General features: G+C 35.5%; 1 protein-coding gene across 6 annotated transcripts in view; it reads right to left on the reverse strand.

Annotated features, from left to right (window-relative positions):
* Positions 1 to 19,400, reverse strand: part of Dcaf6 (DDB1 and CUL4 associated factor 6) — a 111,419-nt gene that overhangs the window by 51,724 nt on the left and 40,295 nt on the right. For 4 of the 6 annotated variants that reach the window (XM_046429978.2, XM_046429981.2, XM_046429980.2 and 1 more), the window contains exons 6-10: positions 18,476 to 18,611; positions 16,142 to 16,356; positions 10,225 to 10,318; positions 8,529 to 8,648; positions 7,781 to 8,041 (exon numbers count right to left, since the gene is read on the reverse strand). In XM_046429978.2, the coding sequence (XP_046285934.1) occupies positions 7,781 to 8,041; positions 8,529 to 8,648; positions 10,225 to 10,318; positions 16,142 to 16,356; positions 18,476 to 18,611 (826 nt within the window). Of the gene's footprint in view, positions 1 to 31; positions 203 to 7,780; positions 8,042 to 8,528; positions 8,649 to 10,224; positions 10,319 to 16,141; positions 16,357 to 18,475; positions 18,612 to 19,400 lie in introns of all 6 variants that reach the window. The other 2 variants (XM_046429976.2, XM_046429977.2) reach the window with 1 other exon arrangement.

Here is a 19,400-nt window from a genome sequence, read left to right on the forward strand (position 1 = left end):
CAGCTGCTAAAGGACACTTGACATTAATAACCTGAAGCCTGAGGGTCCTGGGAAGAGCCCTCCTGAGAAGACTGATCAGGAGTGGAAGGCTGCTGCTGGGCGCGTGCAGCGAGCTCCTGCTGCCTCTGCTGCTCAGCCTTCTTAAGCCTCAGTTGTTGCAGGCGCTTACGGAGCAAAGCTATCTCAGGCCCCCTTAAAAATTCTGACACAGACAGGAAAAGAAAGGTCAAGAGAAAGTAATAAGGTGGAAAATAAGAAGAATTTGGTAACACATTAAAGAGGGGAAGAATATAAATTAAACACTCATAGATGAAAAATAAAAACAAATTACTGCTTAAGAAGAAATTACTGGCCATTAATTATGAGACAAAGTATACACAGACACTCAAATGCTTCTCTTTAAAACTATGATGAATTAAACACATTTTTCCAGGAATATTTAAGTAATTAAACAATATAAAAATAAGGTCCTCCATAAGCAAAATACTATGCTGTACACTCTGCCACTAAGCTACACTATATATCACCAGCACAAGATTTGAAATTGAACATTCCTTTCCTAATTTTCACTTTTAACATTTTTAACAAAATGACACTAGGAAATAAATACCAATTATAAAGTATCGCTTAAATGATCTAATCTATACATAAAATTTTTTAAAGTTACTTCACTAATTGCACTCAAATTACTAAAATTTAATTAAAGTGATAAAAAGTTATGCATTATAGTCTTTACAAAGCTCTCTTAAAAAGCTTTCTTAACCTTTATCTGAAGAAATGATTCAGATGAAAAGAAAAATAACAGGAAATTTTGCAAATAGGTATTTGCTGAGTGTTTCCTATGTATGAGGCTTTGAGAATAAATTAAGTAGTGTACAAAATAAGTCCCTACTCCTGAAGAGTTTGTGTTCTAAGGGAAAAACAGACATCTGCAAATGAACATACACAAGTGTTTGTAGTGTCCCATGGTGGTGACTTACCAAAGAAACTGCCAAAATAAAGTGAGGGAAGGAGATGGTGGGGAGGAGATGCTATCTTGTACATGGCCCCTGGGAACAAAGACCTTGAGGATGTGAGGGAGTGAACCTTGTAGATATCTAAAGAAGAGTGTGCCAGGTGGGATGAAGAGCAAGGGCAAATGCTCAGTGGGAAGCTTGTCAAGATGTGAGATACAGCTTAAAGGTACAGGCAAGAGAATTTGTTGAAAGTTTATACAAAGTGGTCCCAAAGCTTTTGGCCTAAGTAATTAGAAACAGAGTTATCATTCCTTGCAGTGGGGAACAATGAAGAGGAAGAGTCAAGCTAGGGAGAAGAGAGAATACACATCCAGGTGGACAAATGAAGACTAGGTAACAGTCCAGTGTTCACAGGAGACAGAAATCCAGTGTCACTGGTGACATTACTGTAAGCCCCCAAACAGCAAGTGATGACAGAAGAGGTCTACAAATTGAACCCAGAGGACATCAATGTTTAAGAGGAGAAAGGGCACAAAGGACAGCTTGGCAGGGGACTGGAGAACTGAGCTACCAGAGTTCTACAGGGTTAAGTGAAGAAAGTGTGTCAAGGATGAAGTATGCACTTTTATCAAATGCTGGTGGTGCACTGGAAGATACTGAGCTCTAGATTTTGCAACAAGTAACTGATGACACTGAAAAGAGCTGTTTCATTGTAATAATATGGGCCAGAACCAGAGTACAGCAGGTTCAAGAGGATGGGGAGGTATTAAAGTAGAGACACAAAGCACATGGACATGTACTCTTGGTAGAAGTCTTATTGGTAGGGAATAGAGAAATAAGAAGATTGTTGGTGGGGAAAGAGAGTCAAGAGAGCTTCTTATGTTTTAATTTGGGAGATAATATGTATGTTTATGTCCTAATTTAAACTGTTTAATCGTCGGGGAGGAGAAAAGCTAATGCATAAAAAGTGAGCAACTGCAGGAGAGAGGTTCTGAAGTAGACCAAGGAGGTGGACTCCAGGGGGTAAGAGGAGGCCTGCCTTTGGATAGGTGAATTATAAACTTCATCAGCTATAACCAAAAGGGAGTCAGTACATACGGGTAAAGACTTGACAGTGGTATATTTAGTGGTTAGAGCATGTAGAATTTCGCTCAGTGACAGCAAACTATACAAACTACCAAATAACTTTCAGCCTCTCATATACAGATTATAAGAGTAAAATTTTTGTTTTACTGTTTCAAGTATCAATCATGCCAGAAACACTAATCACTATTATTAGAAATAATTTTATTCAATTAGTAATTAAGATTTAAAAAATAGTTCAAGTATCATCAATGTCTCTCATTGTTAGCTCTTCCTAGTAAATTTGCTAGTAGGAAGTAGGATGCCCTAGGCACAGCTACTTCCTTTACAGTTCCATATAGATACTATGTTTATAGTCAGCTAATAGTAATGCTTTTAGCAACATAATATAAAGCATTATTATACAGCCATAAGGTTTGTCATTTTACCTCTCAGAAGAAGACTACCATAATAAAAGAGTACTTATTTGTGAAATTCTTCTAAATATCAAAACCAAATAGAAAAAACTCACAAAGAATTCACCCAATTTCACCCGAGTTCCAAGCCCTCCCTCATGAGCGGCCAAGACATTTTATGAGGATAGAAGTCCTCATTCTAGAACCACTTAGTGATATGGCAAATAAGCAGCAGGTTCCAGATAGACACACTTATGCTCCCTCCTTGAAAAATCAAGATTTAGTTACAATAATCTTAGGAATCATTTATTCAGTGTTTCCAGTGCTATTTAAAGGAGATTTTTTTTTTTTTTTTGAGGCTAATTGGTGGCTTTTTTCTCCCTTAGGTTAAATTTTCTTTTTAACGAGGCTAGGAAAGGAACTCACCAATTAACTAAATAAACAGTATGCTTAACAGACATAGAAATACACGTTATATCTTTTTAAAAATGTATACACAAATATACATAATATATAAATGTGTGTAATGTTTAGAAAATTTGTATTTATTTGGTTTTGGTACTAGGGATGGAACCCAGGGAACTCGACCCCTGAGTCACATCCCCAGCTCTGTTTTGTATTTTACATAGAGACAGGATCTCACTTAGTTGCTTAGCGCCTCACTTTTGCTGAGGCTGACTTTGAACTCTTAAGCTTCCTGCCTCAGCCTCCTGAGCTGCTGGGATTATGGGCATTTGCCACCAGGCTTGGCTCGACACAGTCTTTTTTTTTTAAGCTGTAGATGGACACAATATTTTATTTCTTTATTTTCATGTGGTGCTGAGGTTAAAACCCAGTGCCTCACATGGGCTAGGCAAGCGCTCTACCACTGAGCCACAACCCCAGCCCCTCTACACAGTCTTAAATATGGCCTAGGCAGTGCAGGAAAGATAATGGATCCAAAATGATAACTGGATACCTAATCGTAGCATCTCTCCTAGGTATCATCAAAATAACACTAAATAGACTATACTCTGCTAGACCAATTTTAAATTGGTCTAACTAAATTCTCATAGATAGAATGGCTATTATTGTAGGGGTTGGAGGGACACACTCAAAAACATTAGAGATAAGACATGTCCCTGTTTTTGTTTGAGCATATTCCAGTAAAAGAAATGTCATAAACAAATCAGTCAAAATGAAATAATTAGAAAAATTTGTAAGCACTATTCAGGAAATAAAACAGGGTAATAGAAAGGAGTGTAAAAATTTACAGAGAGTAAAAGGACTCTATCTAGGACAGTTACAAAAGATCTCTCTTGGGTAGTAGTTCAACTGAGACCTAAGGAAAAAGAAGTTGGCCATGTGATAAGCTATGGGGTAGACTTCCCAGGTACTGAGAACAGTAACAATTTAGGTTCAGAACCAGAAAGAAGGACAGGGGCAGAAGAGAATTTGACACATCAAAGGAAATGAAAGGAAATCAGTATGTTTGGAACATCTCATCTTGGACTGAGAAAGTAGAATCAGATGAAAGCCATGTAGATCCTTATAGGTCCACAACAAAGAGTTTGATAGATTTTAAACAGCAATTATATAATCTGATTAATATTTTAAAATACTCATTCTGGCTGCTCCATGGATAATAACTTATAAGGAAACAAAGTAGATGGCAAGGAGACAAGAAATTATGGTAAAAGGAAAGGAAGTAAAAATATTTTATAAACAGAACCAATAGGACTTGCTGATGAACTGGGTATGAGACATGAAGGAGAGGAGAGAATAAATAACTCATGGCCTATTAAAATAAGCAAATAGGTAGCATTATAATTTAGTCATAAATGAACTAAGATAGAACTGATTTGGTGTCAGAAAAGGTAGAAGGCTGAATAAAGTTTCAGCAGAACTGATTAAATTCAAGATGTCTAAACATAATCAAAAAGAAGTGTTAAAAATAGCAATTATAGGGCTGGGAATATAGCTCAGTTGGTGGAGTGTTTGACTCACATGCACAAGGACCTGGGTTCAATCCCCAGCACACACCCCCCCACACACACACACACAAACACACACACATAAATAAATAAAATAAAAAATAAAATAAATAAAATAAAAAATAAAATAAAAATAAAAATTACCGGGGCTGGGGTTGTGGCTCAGAGGTAGAGCGATCGCCTAGCACGTGTGAGGCACTGGGTTCGATCCTCAGCACCACATGGAATAAAGATATTGTGTCCACCTATAACTAAATATTAAAAAAATAATAATAATAGCAATTGCACACAGGAGGCTGGAACTCGAGGTATAAGATCAGACTATTGATATAACTTTAAGAGTTATAAACTTAGAGGCATCATTAATATCTATGGAGGATGGATAGAATCACCTAGGAATAGAGAGTATATAGAAAAAACAAGAGAGCCAGGACCAGGGGGTAGACAAGAAGTAGATAAGACACTCAGAATGATGGTTACTGAAAACGAGACACAACCTATCAGTAAAACAGGCAAATGTGGTGTCATCAATGCCAAGAAGGAGAACGTTCCAAGAAAGAAGTGACAGACTCTGAAATGAAACTGTGTCAAACAAAATCTATGAAGATACTAACAGGGAAGTATCCTGTAAATCTGGCAAAATGGAAGTCACTTGTGGCTTTGATAAAAATAAAGTTTCAGAGAAGGACGACTTTAAAAAGCAGATTTCAGTTGGTTGGTGAATAAATGCGTAAGAATATGAAAGCAGTATATGTAAGCAATTTTGAGGACCATAATTATATAAAAGGGGCTGAAACACAAGGCAGTAAAGTGGCTATAAGGAAATATCGAATTCTTAAGAGTGGATCTTTTAAAGAAAGGAGACAAAAACATGTTTGAGGCCAAAAGGAAGAATTCAGCAGAACAGGAAATAATGATGTGGGAGGAACAAAGTCCTTGAGAAATTGTAAAGGGATGGGAACTGCAACAGTTAGCACTTGACAGGAAAAGAAACATTTCTTCCAAAATGTGTTTCTGCTTCTACCACAGATAATGTGACACAGATGTTGGAAAGCTGGGAGATTCAATAGCAGGAAAATGAGTGCATTTCTTTTCACTGTGAATGAAAAGTTACCAGCTGAGGGTGGGTCAAGGATGCATGGAGTGCTAAATTTGAGAGATGGGAAGGGGTAAATAGTCATTTTGTGTAGTTGGACGGCAACAGTGTTGACTTCTCAGACCCACCTTGTGGGATACCCCCTGAAATTGGTCATGACTTTCTTCACCACCATAGATTAAGTTGTACACTAAGAAAACCAAAAAATTAGGGTTCAACCAGTGTGGAGTTTTGCCTGGCAATTTTTCACACTGTCCCTTTCCTTCAATATTGGAAATGCAAGGGATATGAAGGAAAGGGATAAACATTTACATAGTCTTTGCAGCAAAGCAAGTGCAGACAGAAACATACTTGTTTTTATTTTCTGTCTCTATCCAAGGTACTAACAGGAATCCTGGCTCTATGTTGAAATTTCCACTACTATAGTCCCCCAACGGACAATTCCCCATATCTATAAAACTATCTGGACTTTGATAATCTTTTTACATGTGAAAGTGATTGTGCAAAAAAGCAAACATAATACAAAACAAAACCCATTAAGTTCTTACTGCTGAAATATTGAACTCTGGGAAAAACCAAAGGGCTACTGTCAGAACAATTACAGTCATAACCTTTAGATATTATATTTAATATCAAATTATTTTCTTTAATAGTCTATTTCAGAATCACTAAAATATTTTAATTATCCACAGTTTAGTCAACCAAAAATCTCTCAATAATCTCTCACTTAAGAACATTTCCTTGCTCTCTGAAAAATTTATGGGCAAAGGTGCTAAGCAATATTCTAACAACGATCAACACAAAAAAAATTATTTCAGCGATTCAAATGACTAGTATTTTTACTAAAAGGAGCTTAGCAATTTGAAATACAGTATTAATGTATGTTACTTATCCATGAAAAAAAAGTTTTAGAATGAAGCCCCAAAATATTTAACTCATAAATGTGTTGAATAAACAATCATAATGAGTTAGGTAAGACTCATTGGCACCTGAGCATGGATCAGATAGTCTTCTTGCTAAGTTTTCCTGATAACTTGTAATTCATCAAACTCTTTACAAATATATCCAAGAATGCTATCACTTTAAAAATTTTTGCTTTTACCAATTTACCTGCTTCGGCAAACAAATTTTTAACTTCTTTTGCCCTAGGTCTCAAACCCAACAAAATACTCTACTTGCCCTTTCGTTGAAATGCTATCAATCAAAACGTGGAAAAACTAATTTTGTAGGTCATCTTTAGCTTTTATCATGGATAAAATGTACATACTGTTAACAGTTATGTAATTGACTTGGCTTCTATTCCTATAGAAACTGAAAATGAATTACTATAAATGGGATATACTGAAAAATAGTGCTCAATTTAAAACATCCCATATATGGTGATCTGGCATCAGTTTCTAGAGAAGCAAGAATAAAGTGACAGCTTGGCAGTGAAGCTGTTAGGAATTTTTATAGGTTTCAGCTTGGCCCACCAGCTGTATCTCTTGCTAATACTTTTGGCTCAATATCAAGTAAAATGCTTCTTTAGGAAAACCTTAAAAAAATAAATAAATAAACATCTTATTGGTTATTATGACTACATGTATTTAGTTAAAATCTCAACTAAACTATATCCATATCTATTGAAAATTACTATTTAAATACTGTACATTTCATAGAAGAGAAAAAAACGGTATTTAAACAATTTAGGAATGGATTTATTTTCAATAGCATCAAGTGTCAAGAAGATAAGGATTTAGTAAAATACTTATTTTTTACATAAATGTATTGGAGAAACATTTTTTTTAAGCATATTGTGTTGTTAACAAGAGACCATATCCAACAGAAAGCATACTAAAAGTATTTCATGATTTGAAGAAAAAATAATCAAGAATATAAAACCACAGAACTAATAACAACAAGCTACATTTTTACTATCTCTTTAATATACATACATAACCAAATAAATCTAGAAAGATATTTTGGTCTATAATGATTTGTAAATAATCTTTAAATGAAATGCATTAAGCTATGCCAAAACTCTACCTGTTGGTACATATTTTTTTTCAAAACTGTTATGTGTAAACTGAAGATTCTTGCTATGTGTTAAAATTTACACAAGTTAGGCAAACTTGAATTTTGTGTTTAGGTCACATGTTCATACACTGTATGTCATTTTGATCATTTATTCCAGCAAGAAGTTGGTGTGATTTAGTATCTTTCAAAACAATCTGTAAAGTTTCCATTATCAGAAATCAAGAGAGGAACAACAGCCTACTTGAAGAGTAATATCCTCACCAGACTGATGATGTGTATGGTGTCCAGATGCCTCAACAGACTGCCTCTGTTCACTGTCTGGAGACGACAGCAAAGAAGTAGAATGAGGGCTTTCTGTAGAAGAGGATGTTGCATGAACCTGAGCGGACACAGCAGAAGATGTAGAAGGTTGAAGAAAGTGTTCAGCTGGAGTATCTACATCCATTGCAGTTTCACCCACTTCCAGATCAGGACTCGATGGGACCGTAGGGAGAGTCGATACATCTGACTGACTTGTTCCACCTTCCAAAAACAGGTTAGTGCAAACTCAAATATTGAATGCTTTAATAAATCAACAATTTCAAAAGATGCAAAGCACAAACAAATTTTATAATTTTAGAATACCAGAACAGCCACTGTGGTGTGGTTCACTTGACCAAATAGGTTTAGTAGTGAGGTTTAAAAAAAAAATCTATCTACAACACATTCCTGTTAAACTAATCAATCTTTTCAATGATATAAAAATTTGCTCATAGAATCTTGCATATTTCCATTCTCAAAGTACACTTAAAAAGGGCTTAACAATGAGGAATTTCAGAATCTTCTCTATTTTGTTTTTTTGAGAAAAACAAAATAAAGGGTAGATTTGGCGTAACTGGAAAGGACAAACTATACAAACCTTATGGTTATTATAGATATAAAACAGTATAACTTAGATGATATAAATAAATGGATTTCATAAGCAGCTTTTGCCAGCTTTCTGATGCTTATAATTAATAAGAAAAATTACCTCTAGGTCGAGACCTTCCTCGGCCTCTATTGCTCTGTGCAACTTCGCTTGCTTCTTCAAACCATCTTGACAGCATGTCAGACATTCTCTGCATCAGTGATACATTGGGACTCTGCTCTCCTATTAGAACATGAACCTTATTAGGGATTTTACTAATCAGTCAGGCTCTTTTACTAACACAAAAACCTAGATTTGAAGGCTTTAAAGTGCAAGCAATTTTAAAAAAATCAACTTACCTACATAAATTATAGGAATACTGAAATATCCATGAAAGCTCTCACTGCAATTTATAGCAATTGTATGAGTGACTTTCCCTATGTATGGAAAAATCCTTTTTTTATTTGCAAGAGAACAAGCAGGGAGGGAAGAACTAAAATACCTTCTGGCTCCAGCTAATTTCCAATATCTGAAATATGCTTCCAGTGAAAAATATGGTTTGCATCTCCTTCACATTTTCCTATTCTTAGGTACCTCCACATCTCCCACCCTTATCCTAATTTATCTACAGTTTTAAGTCTAAGTAAGAGTGCCTTGCTAGAAAGGGCTCGTGAGTTCTAAGTTAAACAGACTGAAAAATGGCTTTTCCTCTTACTAGAGCATTATCATCAAACAGATATAAGTGGAATTGGGCTTTTGCATGAATTTTCCTAAAAACTAAATTTTCATCATTTTATAAGCAAATTCTGGATATTTAAAATTAGCTGAAACCAGAAAGTATTGTGTCTCTTCCTTTACTCCTTTCACCATGTTAAATAAACAAGCCTTCTTAGGGGCATTTTAAAACTTAAAGTATAATATCAAATTTAAAACATGACAACTCTATTCTACAGTCAAGTCATTTAACATTTGTTCTTACGTTTTCTATGGATTTAGACTTCTGCACTTTATATTATATAGCTTCACATTTAAATATGTATTGTAAAATAATATTGAGGATAATATACAAAATAATATACTTTTAATCATGAGTTTTAGAAGTCATTAGAGTAATATTTTGGCTAAAGACTCAATTAATATATAATACTTTCAGATTATTCTAAAGTGAGCCTTCATTTTCTAGTTTTTATATTGGAAACTAAACCCAGAAGTATTTTATCACTGAGTCATATTCCCACTCTCACCACCCCCCTTTTGGAAATGGTCTTGCTAAGTTGACAGGGCTGGCCTTGATCTTGTGATCCTCTTGCCTCGGCTTCCCAAGTTGCTGGGATTACAGTTATGTGCCACTCTGCCCTGCTCTAAAGTGTGCCATCTTAAATCTCCCAAAGTATTTTTTTGCACTTATAAAAGGCACTTGAAAGAAAGAAAGATGGATATACTATTATAAAACTCTCATATTACAAATTTGAGAATTTCCACTCATCTTTGTATCTAACAGAAAGTAAAAATTGTCTGATAATACCCAATGTTCTAAGCTCAATGGGCATGTTTGTATTTTTAGTAAAAATACAAATTAGTGCAACATTTTTGGAGAGTCATTTGATAACTATCTAAATTAAATGTTCTAATGATGTTCTTCAGCCATTCTACTTATAGGAATTTATTCTAAGATATATCTACACAAGCACACCAAGAGAGATGTACCGGAAGTTCACTGTAGCATCCTTTATAATAGTGATAAAGTTGGAACTGAGTTACAATATTAATTTTTAAAATACCATATACCCCCCAAAAAAGCTGACCAACGTATAGTTACCATCTCGTTCTCGTTCACTCTCAGGCCTTGCTCTGGGCCCTGTATCTGACCAGTCACCACGAAGTCTCAAACGCTTAACTGGAGGTTGTCGTAACTAAAAATTAACAATAAAAAGTTAAGTCTAAAAGAAAGCTCATTTGCTCTCAACTCCCCGTGTCCCTGTGCTGGGACATTTGCTCTCAAACCCCAGGCCTATGCATGCTAGGGAAATGCTTACCGCTGAGCTGTACCTCCCACCCTCAATTCACAAAGCATACTTTAAGTCTAACAGATTACTGCCGTCTTCTTACCTTCTTTATTCAGTATGGAAATGAGACGCCAAATCAAAATGAAACCATGATATAAATGACATCAGTCTTTTGCAGTATTCATGATGGTAAACATCTGGTGATGCTGACAGTTTTTACTAAATCTCTTCAACCTAAAGTCTGAAGGTAACTTTGATATCATGTATGTGTGATTTCTACTCCTGCCTCCTTCACCTTCAAGCTGACAAAAGTAAGTGAACTGTGTGCCTCAGTCCTACAGGTGAGTCTAGGTAAAGCACACTCACCCAAAGACAGGAGCTACTGTTTTCACTTAGTCTCGACAACTCACTCTCCAATTCCACCAGCATCTATATCAAAGATGTTTCACTCCTCAACTTTCTACTCCAACTTGCTGCCCTCATTTTTGGATAATAACTTTTCCTTCTACTTCAGAAAAACATAAAGAAAGCCCTGTAGAAATATGTATCTATTTCCTTAGCTTAAGTCTATAAATTTGTCCTTTATCTACACCTTCATAACTACTTCAAACCTTCCCCAAGGTAAGGATCATTTACTCTGTTTAAGCCTAATCTCTCCACTTGTGCTTTTTATTTCTCCAAATCCTCAAACTCACTTCAATAATTATCCTCTCTATTCTACATCTGTATGTCTCCTTTCACCTTGTTCTCTCAAATACACAAAAACCCCCTCAATTTTATATTTCTCCCCAGCTAGAGTTCTTTTTCCTGCTTTTAACTCTACTCTGAAGCTTCTTGCGAAAAGTCTACATTCACTTCATCTACCATTCCCTCCTCAATACTGCAGTCAATGTTCCCACTGATTTCACTCTACCAAGATCACCAATGAAAGGATCACTCGGCAAGTTCATAGATCTATGATAAAAGTGATAACAATACGATTAATAATTAAGTGTCAGGTCAAATGGCACCTTTAAGTGACTACCTGACACGTTCATTGCACCTGACACATCTGAGAACTCCTTTAACTTCTACATTTCTCAACATTTACATTGCAACACAAGTCACGTACCATAATGCTCAACATTTTATAAAGTCTACAATCTGAATGTATATTCACAAAGGTGTGCAACTATTGTCACTATCTAATTCCAGAACATATTCATCATCCCAGAAAGAAACCTTATGCCCATTAGCAGCCAGTCCACACCTGTCAATTCAACTCAGCTCCTAGAAACTGCTAATCTACTTTCTCTTTCTATTGATTTGTGTATTCTGGACACTTCATATAATTGGAATCATACAACATAAGGTCTTGTGTACTTGGCTTCTTTCACTTAGCATAATGGTTCCAAGATTTTCTTTTTTCTTTTTTAAAAACACCTTTATTTTGTTTATTTATTTTTATGTGGTGCGGAGGATTGAACCCAGGGCCTTGCACGTGCTAGGCGAGTGCTCAACTGCTGAGCCACAACCCTAGCCCCCGCAAGGTTTCTGACACAATATTTCATTCACACTTATCAATATTTCATTCCTTTCTATAGCTGAATAATATTCCATCCTATGGATATAACATTTTGTTTATCCATTCATCAGCTGATAAGACATTGATATTTCCACTTAGTGGCTATTCTGAATAATGGTGCCATTATTCATGAATAATAAATAACCAATATGTATGTCACAGGATAACTCATTAATTTTTTAGGCACTACTAATCTTTTCCAAAGCAGCTACACTATTTTACCTTCCCACCAGTAGAGTATAAGGGCTCCAACCTCTTCCCATCCTCACCAACTTGTTATTGTTTGTCTTTTTTTTTTTTTTTCCTTTTGGTTTTAGCTATCTTGATGTGTGTGAAGTGATGCCTGACTCTGGTTTTGATTTGCACTTCCTTGATAACTAGCTTTGCTGAATACCTCAGTATGTGCTCATCGGCCACTTACTTGTGTATTTTCTCTAGGGAAAAAAAAAAGTCTATTTAAATTCTTTACCCATTTTCGTAAAATTCTTTATACATTCTGGATTCTACAATCTAATCAGAGTTTTAATTTAGAAACATTTTCTCTCATTCTGTACTCTCTTTATTTTTATTTTATTCTTTCAAATAACAGTCAAGGGCTGGGGATGTAGATCATTCATAGAACACTTGTCCAGCATGTGTTGGGCCCTGATATAATCGTTAGCACAAAGAAAAGAAAACAGACAAATAAATAAAATAACATTGATTCCCACCCCCCTCACGATTAAGGAGGTTTTATTTTAAAACCTTAGTGACAGCTTAATTGTAGATTTTCTGATTTCTCCTGGACACCAAACCAAGCAACAAGAATGGGGTGAAGTGGATTGCTAACATCTCCAGCAAATGAGACAAAAAAAAAGTACATCCCACAAAAGCCACATCATGTGAAAGTATGGCAAAGAACGACTGAAAAATCATAAAATCTACACAGGAGACCTCAGGTTTATCTAGAACAGGGGAAGATCAGTGTGGCAACAGTCCAAAAGCTCAATTATTCCGAAAAGAAGGCCTCACCCTTTAGAAGAACTATATGTAGAATATGCAAGCAAAGGACCACCATTATAATTTATTTTTGGAACAAAATCTTTTTTTTTTTTTTTTGCATTACAAGAACAAAATCTTTTTTTAAAAAAATAGTTTTTGGTTGTTGATGGGCCTTTATTTTATTTGTATGTGGTGCTGAGAATCGAACCCAGTGCCTCACACATGCTAGGCAAGTACTCTTCCACTGAGCTACAACCCTAGCCCTAGAACAAAATCTTTTCAAATTAAAAATAACAAGTCTGATATGGAGAAGAATATGTGAAATAACCTAGTCAAGAGGACTGAAATGGCACAACATTTATTCAGTCAGTAAACAAATATTTTTGATCACCTTTTATGTACTATTATAGATGTTAGAAAATTTACTGTTATAGATCTTGGAGCGAGTACTATTCCAGGGCTGGGGATGTGGCTCAAGCAGTAGCGCGCTCGCCTGGTGTGCGTGCGGCCCGGGTTCGATCCTCAGCACCACATACAAACAAAGATGTTGCGTCCGCAGATAACTAAAAAATAAATATTAAAAATCTCTCTCTCTCTCTTTAAAAAAGAAAAGAGTACTATTCCAGATCCAGAAAAAAAACAATGAATAAAATAGAAAAAAATTCCCATTGTCATAGAATTTACTCTCCTCTTGAGCAGATTATGACCCCTAAGAAGATGGTCACAGCAAAGACCTGATAAACACAGAGGTTTGGAAAACCCAGGTATGTGGGAAGGAGCATTTCAGGGAGAGCAAATACCAAAGCGCAAAGGCAGAAGCATGCTCAGCCTGTCTGCTGCTAAGTAGGTGGATGTGGGTAGAGCCAAGATCAATAAGAGCAGAAATGTGCACTTTTAATATTAGGTCTTAAAGGACCTCAGCGTGGCTTTGCTGGGAGATGGGGAGCCACTGGCACACTGATCAGAAAAGCAACACAACATGGCCCATGTCTCAAAGATCACGAGGCTGCTGTGTAACTAAAGGACCGTGCAGGTGAAAGTAGAAAGACTGGTTAGAAAGACACAAATGATGGAGGAAAAAGACTTTCATGCCTGTCATCATGGCAGTAGTGTGGTCGGGACGGTAAGCAGTAGTCCTCTGGGATATATTTTCAGAGAAAGGTTGCCAATAACAGGAGAAAAGGAGAGAATGGATTTAAAAAAGAAGTTCATCAGGCAGGGAAATGCCAAAAAGATACTGGAGGAAAAGAAGAAAGACGATAAAAAGAAAAAATGCAAAAATAAAACTGAGGGAAAAAAATACAAAATATAAAATTCTTAGAAGGCATGAGGAAATAAAGAGGCCCCAACAAATTAAGAAATACACAAATATATGGAAACAAAGGAAAACAAATCAGAAACTATTATTCATGCTTTAAAAACTGCCTTTACTCATGTTTTCACTCAATTATTTTCTCCCTTTTTCTTCTTTTACAGAACACAGTATTTATAAATACAATTTTACTATTTGAGTTTTAGAATTCAATTTCTTATGTATTTATTTATATGCATACTTCACTGGATAACAAACTCCCTGAGTAAGGGCCATGCCTACGCAGTCCTCCTTAATTCTCCAGAGTAGAATGTAGAACTTGTGTACAGTAGGCACCCAATAAACCTTTGGTGAGTTAAGAATAGTTGGTCTCAATACTGCTGTCAGGGTTTAGTATAAAATTTGAAATTAACAGGAAGAATCATTAATTCTGTCTATATACATCCTCTAATCATTTACTTTGTTATAAGTAGGATTGGTTTTTTTATAATTTTACTCCAATTTTAGAATTGTTTTTCTTATTTAGTTAATTCAACAAAGATTACTGAGAAAAACATGTTGAGGAAAAGAACCTGTTCATGACTCAGCACCACTCACTCACTCTGATGACATAAGTATCTTCAGGCCAAGGACTCTGGCAGTCGAGCCGGTTGGCCCACTTACAGATCTGTGCACTTCCAACTCTCCAGTCATCTTACAGGTGCAAAGCTGACTATAACTTACCCACAAATTGCAAGGGGAAAGTTAGAAGCAACAACAGAATGACAAGGCAGATTCTGTGTTTTCAACAAGTCCAATAAACTCATAAATAACTTTCATTAGCCATCATACATACCCTCCTTCTTTGTCAACTTTCTAATTCACACAATGCACTTTCACATTTAAAATCCTAAAACAGATTTATAAAGAAATTAGAAAAACTGAGTTTAGCTGGGCACGGTGGTGCATGCTTGTAATCCCAGGGACTCAGGAGGCCAAGGCAGGAGGATTCAGAGATCAAACCCAGCCTCAGAAATTTAGTAAGGCCCTGAGCAACTCAATGAGACCTCTCTCTAATAAAATATATAAAAGGGCTGGGATATGATTTGGTGGTTAAGTACTCCTGGGTTCAATCCCTGGTGCAAACAACAATAACACTGAGTTTAGTTTTGCATCTCATAGGAATTGCAAAATTGCTACTGTTCAGTAACCTTTAAAATATGTTCCTAATGGGCACTGTGACAATACCTAAATCACTACTGATAAAAATCAATGTTTATTTCAAAAGACATTCACCAGCCAAACTATAGGGTGAATAGTTGGGACGTTATAAAATACAAAATCCAAAGTGAAAAACAATATATGGAAAGAAATTTAACAAGGTTAAAGAAAACAATTTTATTTTTTAAAACGACTTCTTTTTTTTTTTTTTAAATGGACACAATATCATTATTTTTTAATTTTTTTTTTTTTTTTTTAATGTGGTGCTGAGGATGGAACCCAGGGCCTCACGCATGTGAGGCAAGCACTCTACCACCAAGCTACAACCCCAGCCCTTTTCATGTTTGAGACAGATTCTCACTAAGTTGTCCAGGCTGGCCTCATTCTCCCAAGTCACCAGGAAGACAGGTATGCAACACATTTCCTGGCTTAAATATTTTATTAAAAAAAAAAAACAAAAACTTTTCTCTAGAGTCACCTTCGCATTCATTAGCCCTGTGCTTTCAGGTGTGTTTTGTGTTCTTGTTCCCTAAACCCAAAGTGCCTTATAAGTGATCCATGTATATATGTATGCATGTATGTTTGTGTGTATATATTCGGCTTTTAGGCCTCAGAAATAACACAATCAGTATTTTCTTAACTGAATAAAGAATATGGTTTTGAGCAAACCTACCTCTTCACGTCTCTCTTCTGCAGAAGGAGTTTTAAGTTCTCGTGCTGTATCATCTTTTGGGTCAAAAAGATATATGTAGTCTGAAGAGTAACTAACGAGAATCTCTTGACCATCTTCACTGTAACACAGAGATGTCACTCTGCAGGACTTATTATTAAGATGGGAAGGAATAAAACGGGCAACCATTCCAGTAGTCCCTCGACCTGCATAATTCCCTAAGAAAAGAGGGTGTTATTTAAAACATCTTAAAACTCTTAACCTGAATTATGAAATATGTGATTTACTGTAGCTATATAAATCTAAAGCTATCACATTTATTATCTAGAATAGGGTTGCTTTATCAAGAGTTTATAACAAAAAAAGAATACCAAATAAAGATAACATCTACAAAAAAATTCATGATTATCTGGAATTCCAAATCATACAAATGTTCTGTTTAAATATCAGTTATTTAATAAATTTGTTCATGATCATGGTTATACAAAGTCATCTTCCAAAAATTCCCCTCAAACTAAAATAACATAAATTCTACAACAGGAAAATTACTTTCCTCTAGTAGCATATTAAGTAGCTTATGATTCCAATTTTAACAACTTCAGTAGCCTTTAATACAATTCGGTATGACAGGGAGGGACAACTGGTACTTTGTGGCCTAGAGGTCCAGGAATACTGACTTCCAAGAACCCCACAAAGCTATGTAAACGTGCACAATCAAGTGCTGTCCTGCTCAAAATTGTCAGTTGTTTCCCATCTGTTAAGAACAATAATTAGGGGCTGGGATTGTGGCTTTATTTTAATAAAATAAAGGTATTGTGTCCAACTATAGCTAAATAATAATAATAATACCTACAATTTCATATCCTGTTACTACTACTGTTTCCCCCAAATATGCCTACCCACACTGACAGGACATAGTTCAAAACAGGAGAACTCTCATCTAATATTCCCATTTCATAATCTATTAATACTAGCATCATTGTGCTGACATAGTCTTGCTGTCACCAGAAGTCTGTCAACATCAAACTTCTCCTGGTGGAGTACTTCACCACCTTCCATGAGTATGTAATGGAGTCAAAAGCAAACAAACAAACCCAAATAAATCTGCCCATGATGTTAAAAAAAAAGACACTCTTGGTTTCTGCCCAAGGACAACTTTATTTTTCACACAGTTTAAAACATGTGAATATGTGTGTGTGTGTGTGTGTGTATTTGATACTCATGTTTATGTATGTATATGCTTAAAACTAATTCTGGCCTTCCTTTATTGAGAAAATGCTAATGGAATTTGGCTTTCAATTGTTTATTCTAGTAGTGGTCTGATATCATGCTGGATGAGGAGAAAAAGCACTGGATTAGCCAAGCGCAGTGGTGCACGCCTATAATCCCAGTGGCTCAGGAGGCTGAGTCAGGAGGATTGCGAGGTCAAAGCCAGCCTCAGCAAAAGCGAGGCACTAAGCAACTAATTGAGACCTTGTCTCTCAATAAAATACAAAATGGGGCAGGGGATGGGGCTCAGTGAGTGCCCCTGTGTTCACTTCCCAGCACCAAAACAACAACAAAAGAATGCTGCAGCATCACTAATAGCACTTGAAGATAGGTAGGCAAAAATATATGCTATACAATAATAAATACCCAAGTCACTCATCTTTCTTTTACCCTACTATGTTTAACATGAGTCCTCTTGACTGAAAAACAGCAGAGTACTCCTAAAATTCATGTTTACCCAGAACCTCAGAATGTAATCTTTTTTGCAAACAGGGTCTTGGTTGATGTAATTACATGACATGAATTATACTGGATTAGACAGACCCTAAATTCAATGTGGCTCATGTCCTAAAAAGAGTGAAACCTGGACACAGAAAACAGAGGAGAATAGAATGTAAAGATGGAAACTGAGACTGAAGTGATACACCCAACAAACCAAGCAATGCCAAGAATTGGCAGCAATCACCAGAATCTAGAGGGGGAGGCATGAACAGATTTTTCCTGAGTCTTCAACAGAAACAAAACATGAGACATCTTGATTCTAGATGTCCAGCTTCCAAAAACGTAAGACAATAAATTTCTTTTAAGAGACTCATTATATGGTGATTTATTATGGCATTTTTGGGAAACTAATACATAAAGTGTTAAAGAATTTTTTTTTAAATGAAACTAAAAGTATCATCCCCAAAGGGTCTTAAAAACTTGATGCTTTTTTAGAAACACAATAATCTATATTATTTAACTATGTTGTATTTCTTGAAAGTTTATAACAAAAACTTTTAATGGAAAATTTCATAAAGATTTGTTCTTTGAAATGACAGTCCTTTATATTCTCTATAATCCCCCTACCTGTGGCTCTTGTGCCCAGCATTCGTCGATCATATATTCGTACTGAGCTATCCGAACAGCCAACAGCAAGATAATATGGTACTGGTGGACAAATAGCTACAGATGTGGCAGCACGGCGACAGTTAATTAAAATGTCCTAAAAAAGATAAGACAATATCCAATACATATAGCTACACAGTAACAATGATACCATATTTAAAACATTTTCCCCTTAAATAAGAAAATAACTTTTCTCAGAAGTTCTAATAAAACCAGCAAAACAAAAAGAGGGGAAAGAGGTTTCCTTTTAATATATTTCTTAGGTTTCTATTAAAAATTACTTTCTAAACACTTGTCCTATATGAAACCCCCCAAAAATAGTTAGTATTCCTTTTTAACACTTTATGAATCTAAAGATCACTTTTTTCTTTACAGCTTGATAAGCAATTTCAAAACTGATTGACAGTACTGTAAAAACAATCAAAATAATAACAGAGAACACTAACCTTAGATTTTAAAAAACTATCACTATTTGAGTAATATAAAATATATTGGGAAGAGGGCAAATTAAAATTAGCTCAAATATACAAAACACTAAGCAATGACATCAGATCATCAGCTGTTACAAAGAGAATAATTCAAGAAATTTACATTACTATAATTGAAACCTCTTCTTCAAAGCTAGCTATATTTCATATGATAATAATACTTATCTGATGTGCCTGCTAAACATTCCCATGCTCATGAACAATAAGCATGCATTTATAAATGTAAAATATTCATACACTACCTAGTAATGGATGGCTAAGCCATTAATACCATTAGAAATGCCTGGTCCACTTGAGAGTAAAGGTAGAAGTATGATCTGCTTTGCTTTTGTCTGAGAAGTGTTCATGAGTACATGAAACTCATAATATTTAACTATAATCCATTGTTAATAAAATAC

The sequence above is a fragment of the Marmota monax genome, unplaced genomic scaffold, assembly GCF_021218885.2.
Source record: "Marmota monax isolate L192 unplaced genomic scaffold, Marmota_monax_Labrador192_F-V1.1 WCK01_AAM20220418_F8-fsc00055, whole genome shotgun sequence".
Taxonomy (NCBI): Eukaryota; Metazoa; Chordata; class Mammalia; order Rodentia; family Sciuridae; genus Marmota; species Marmota monax.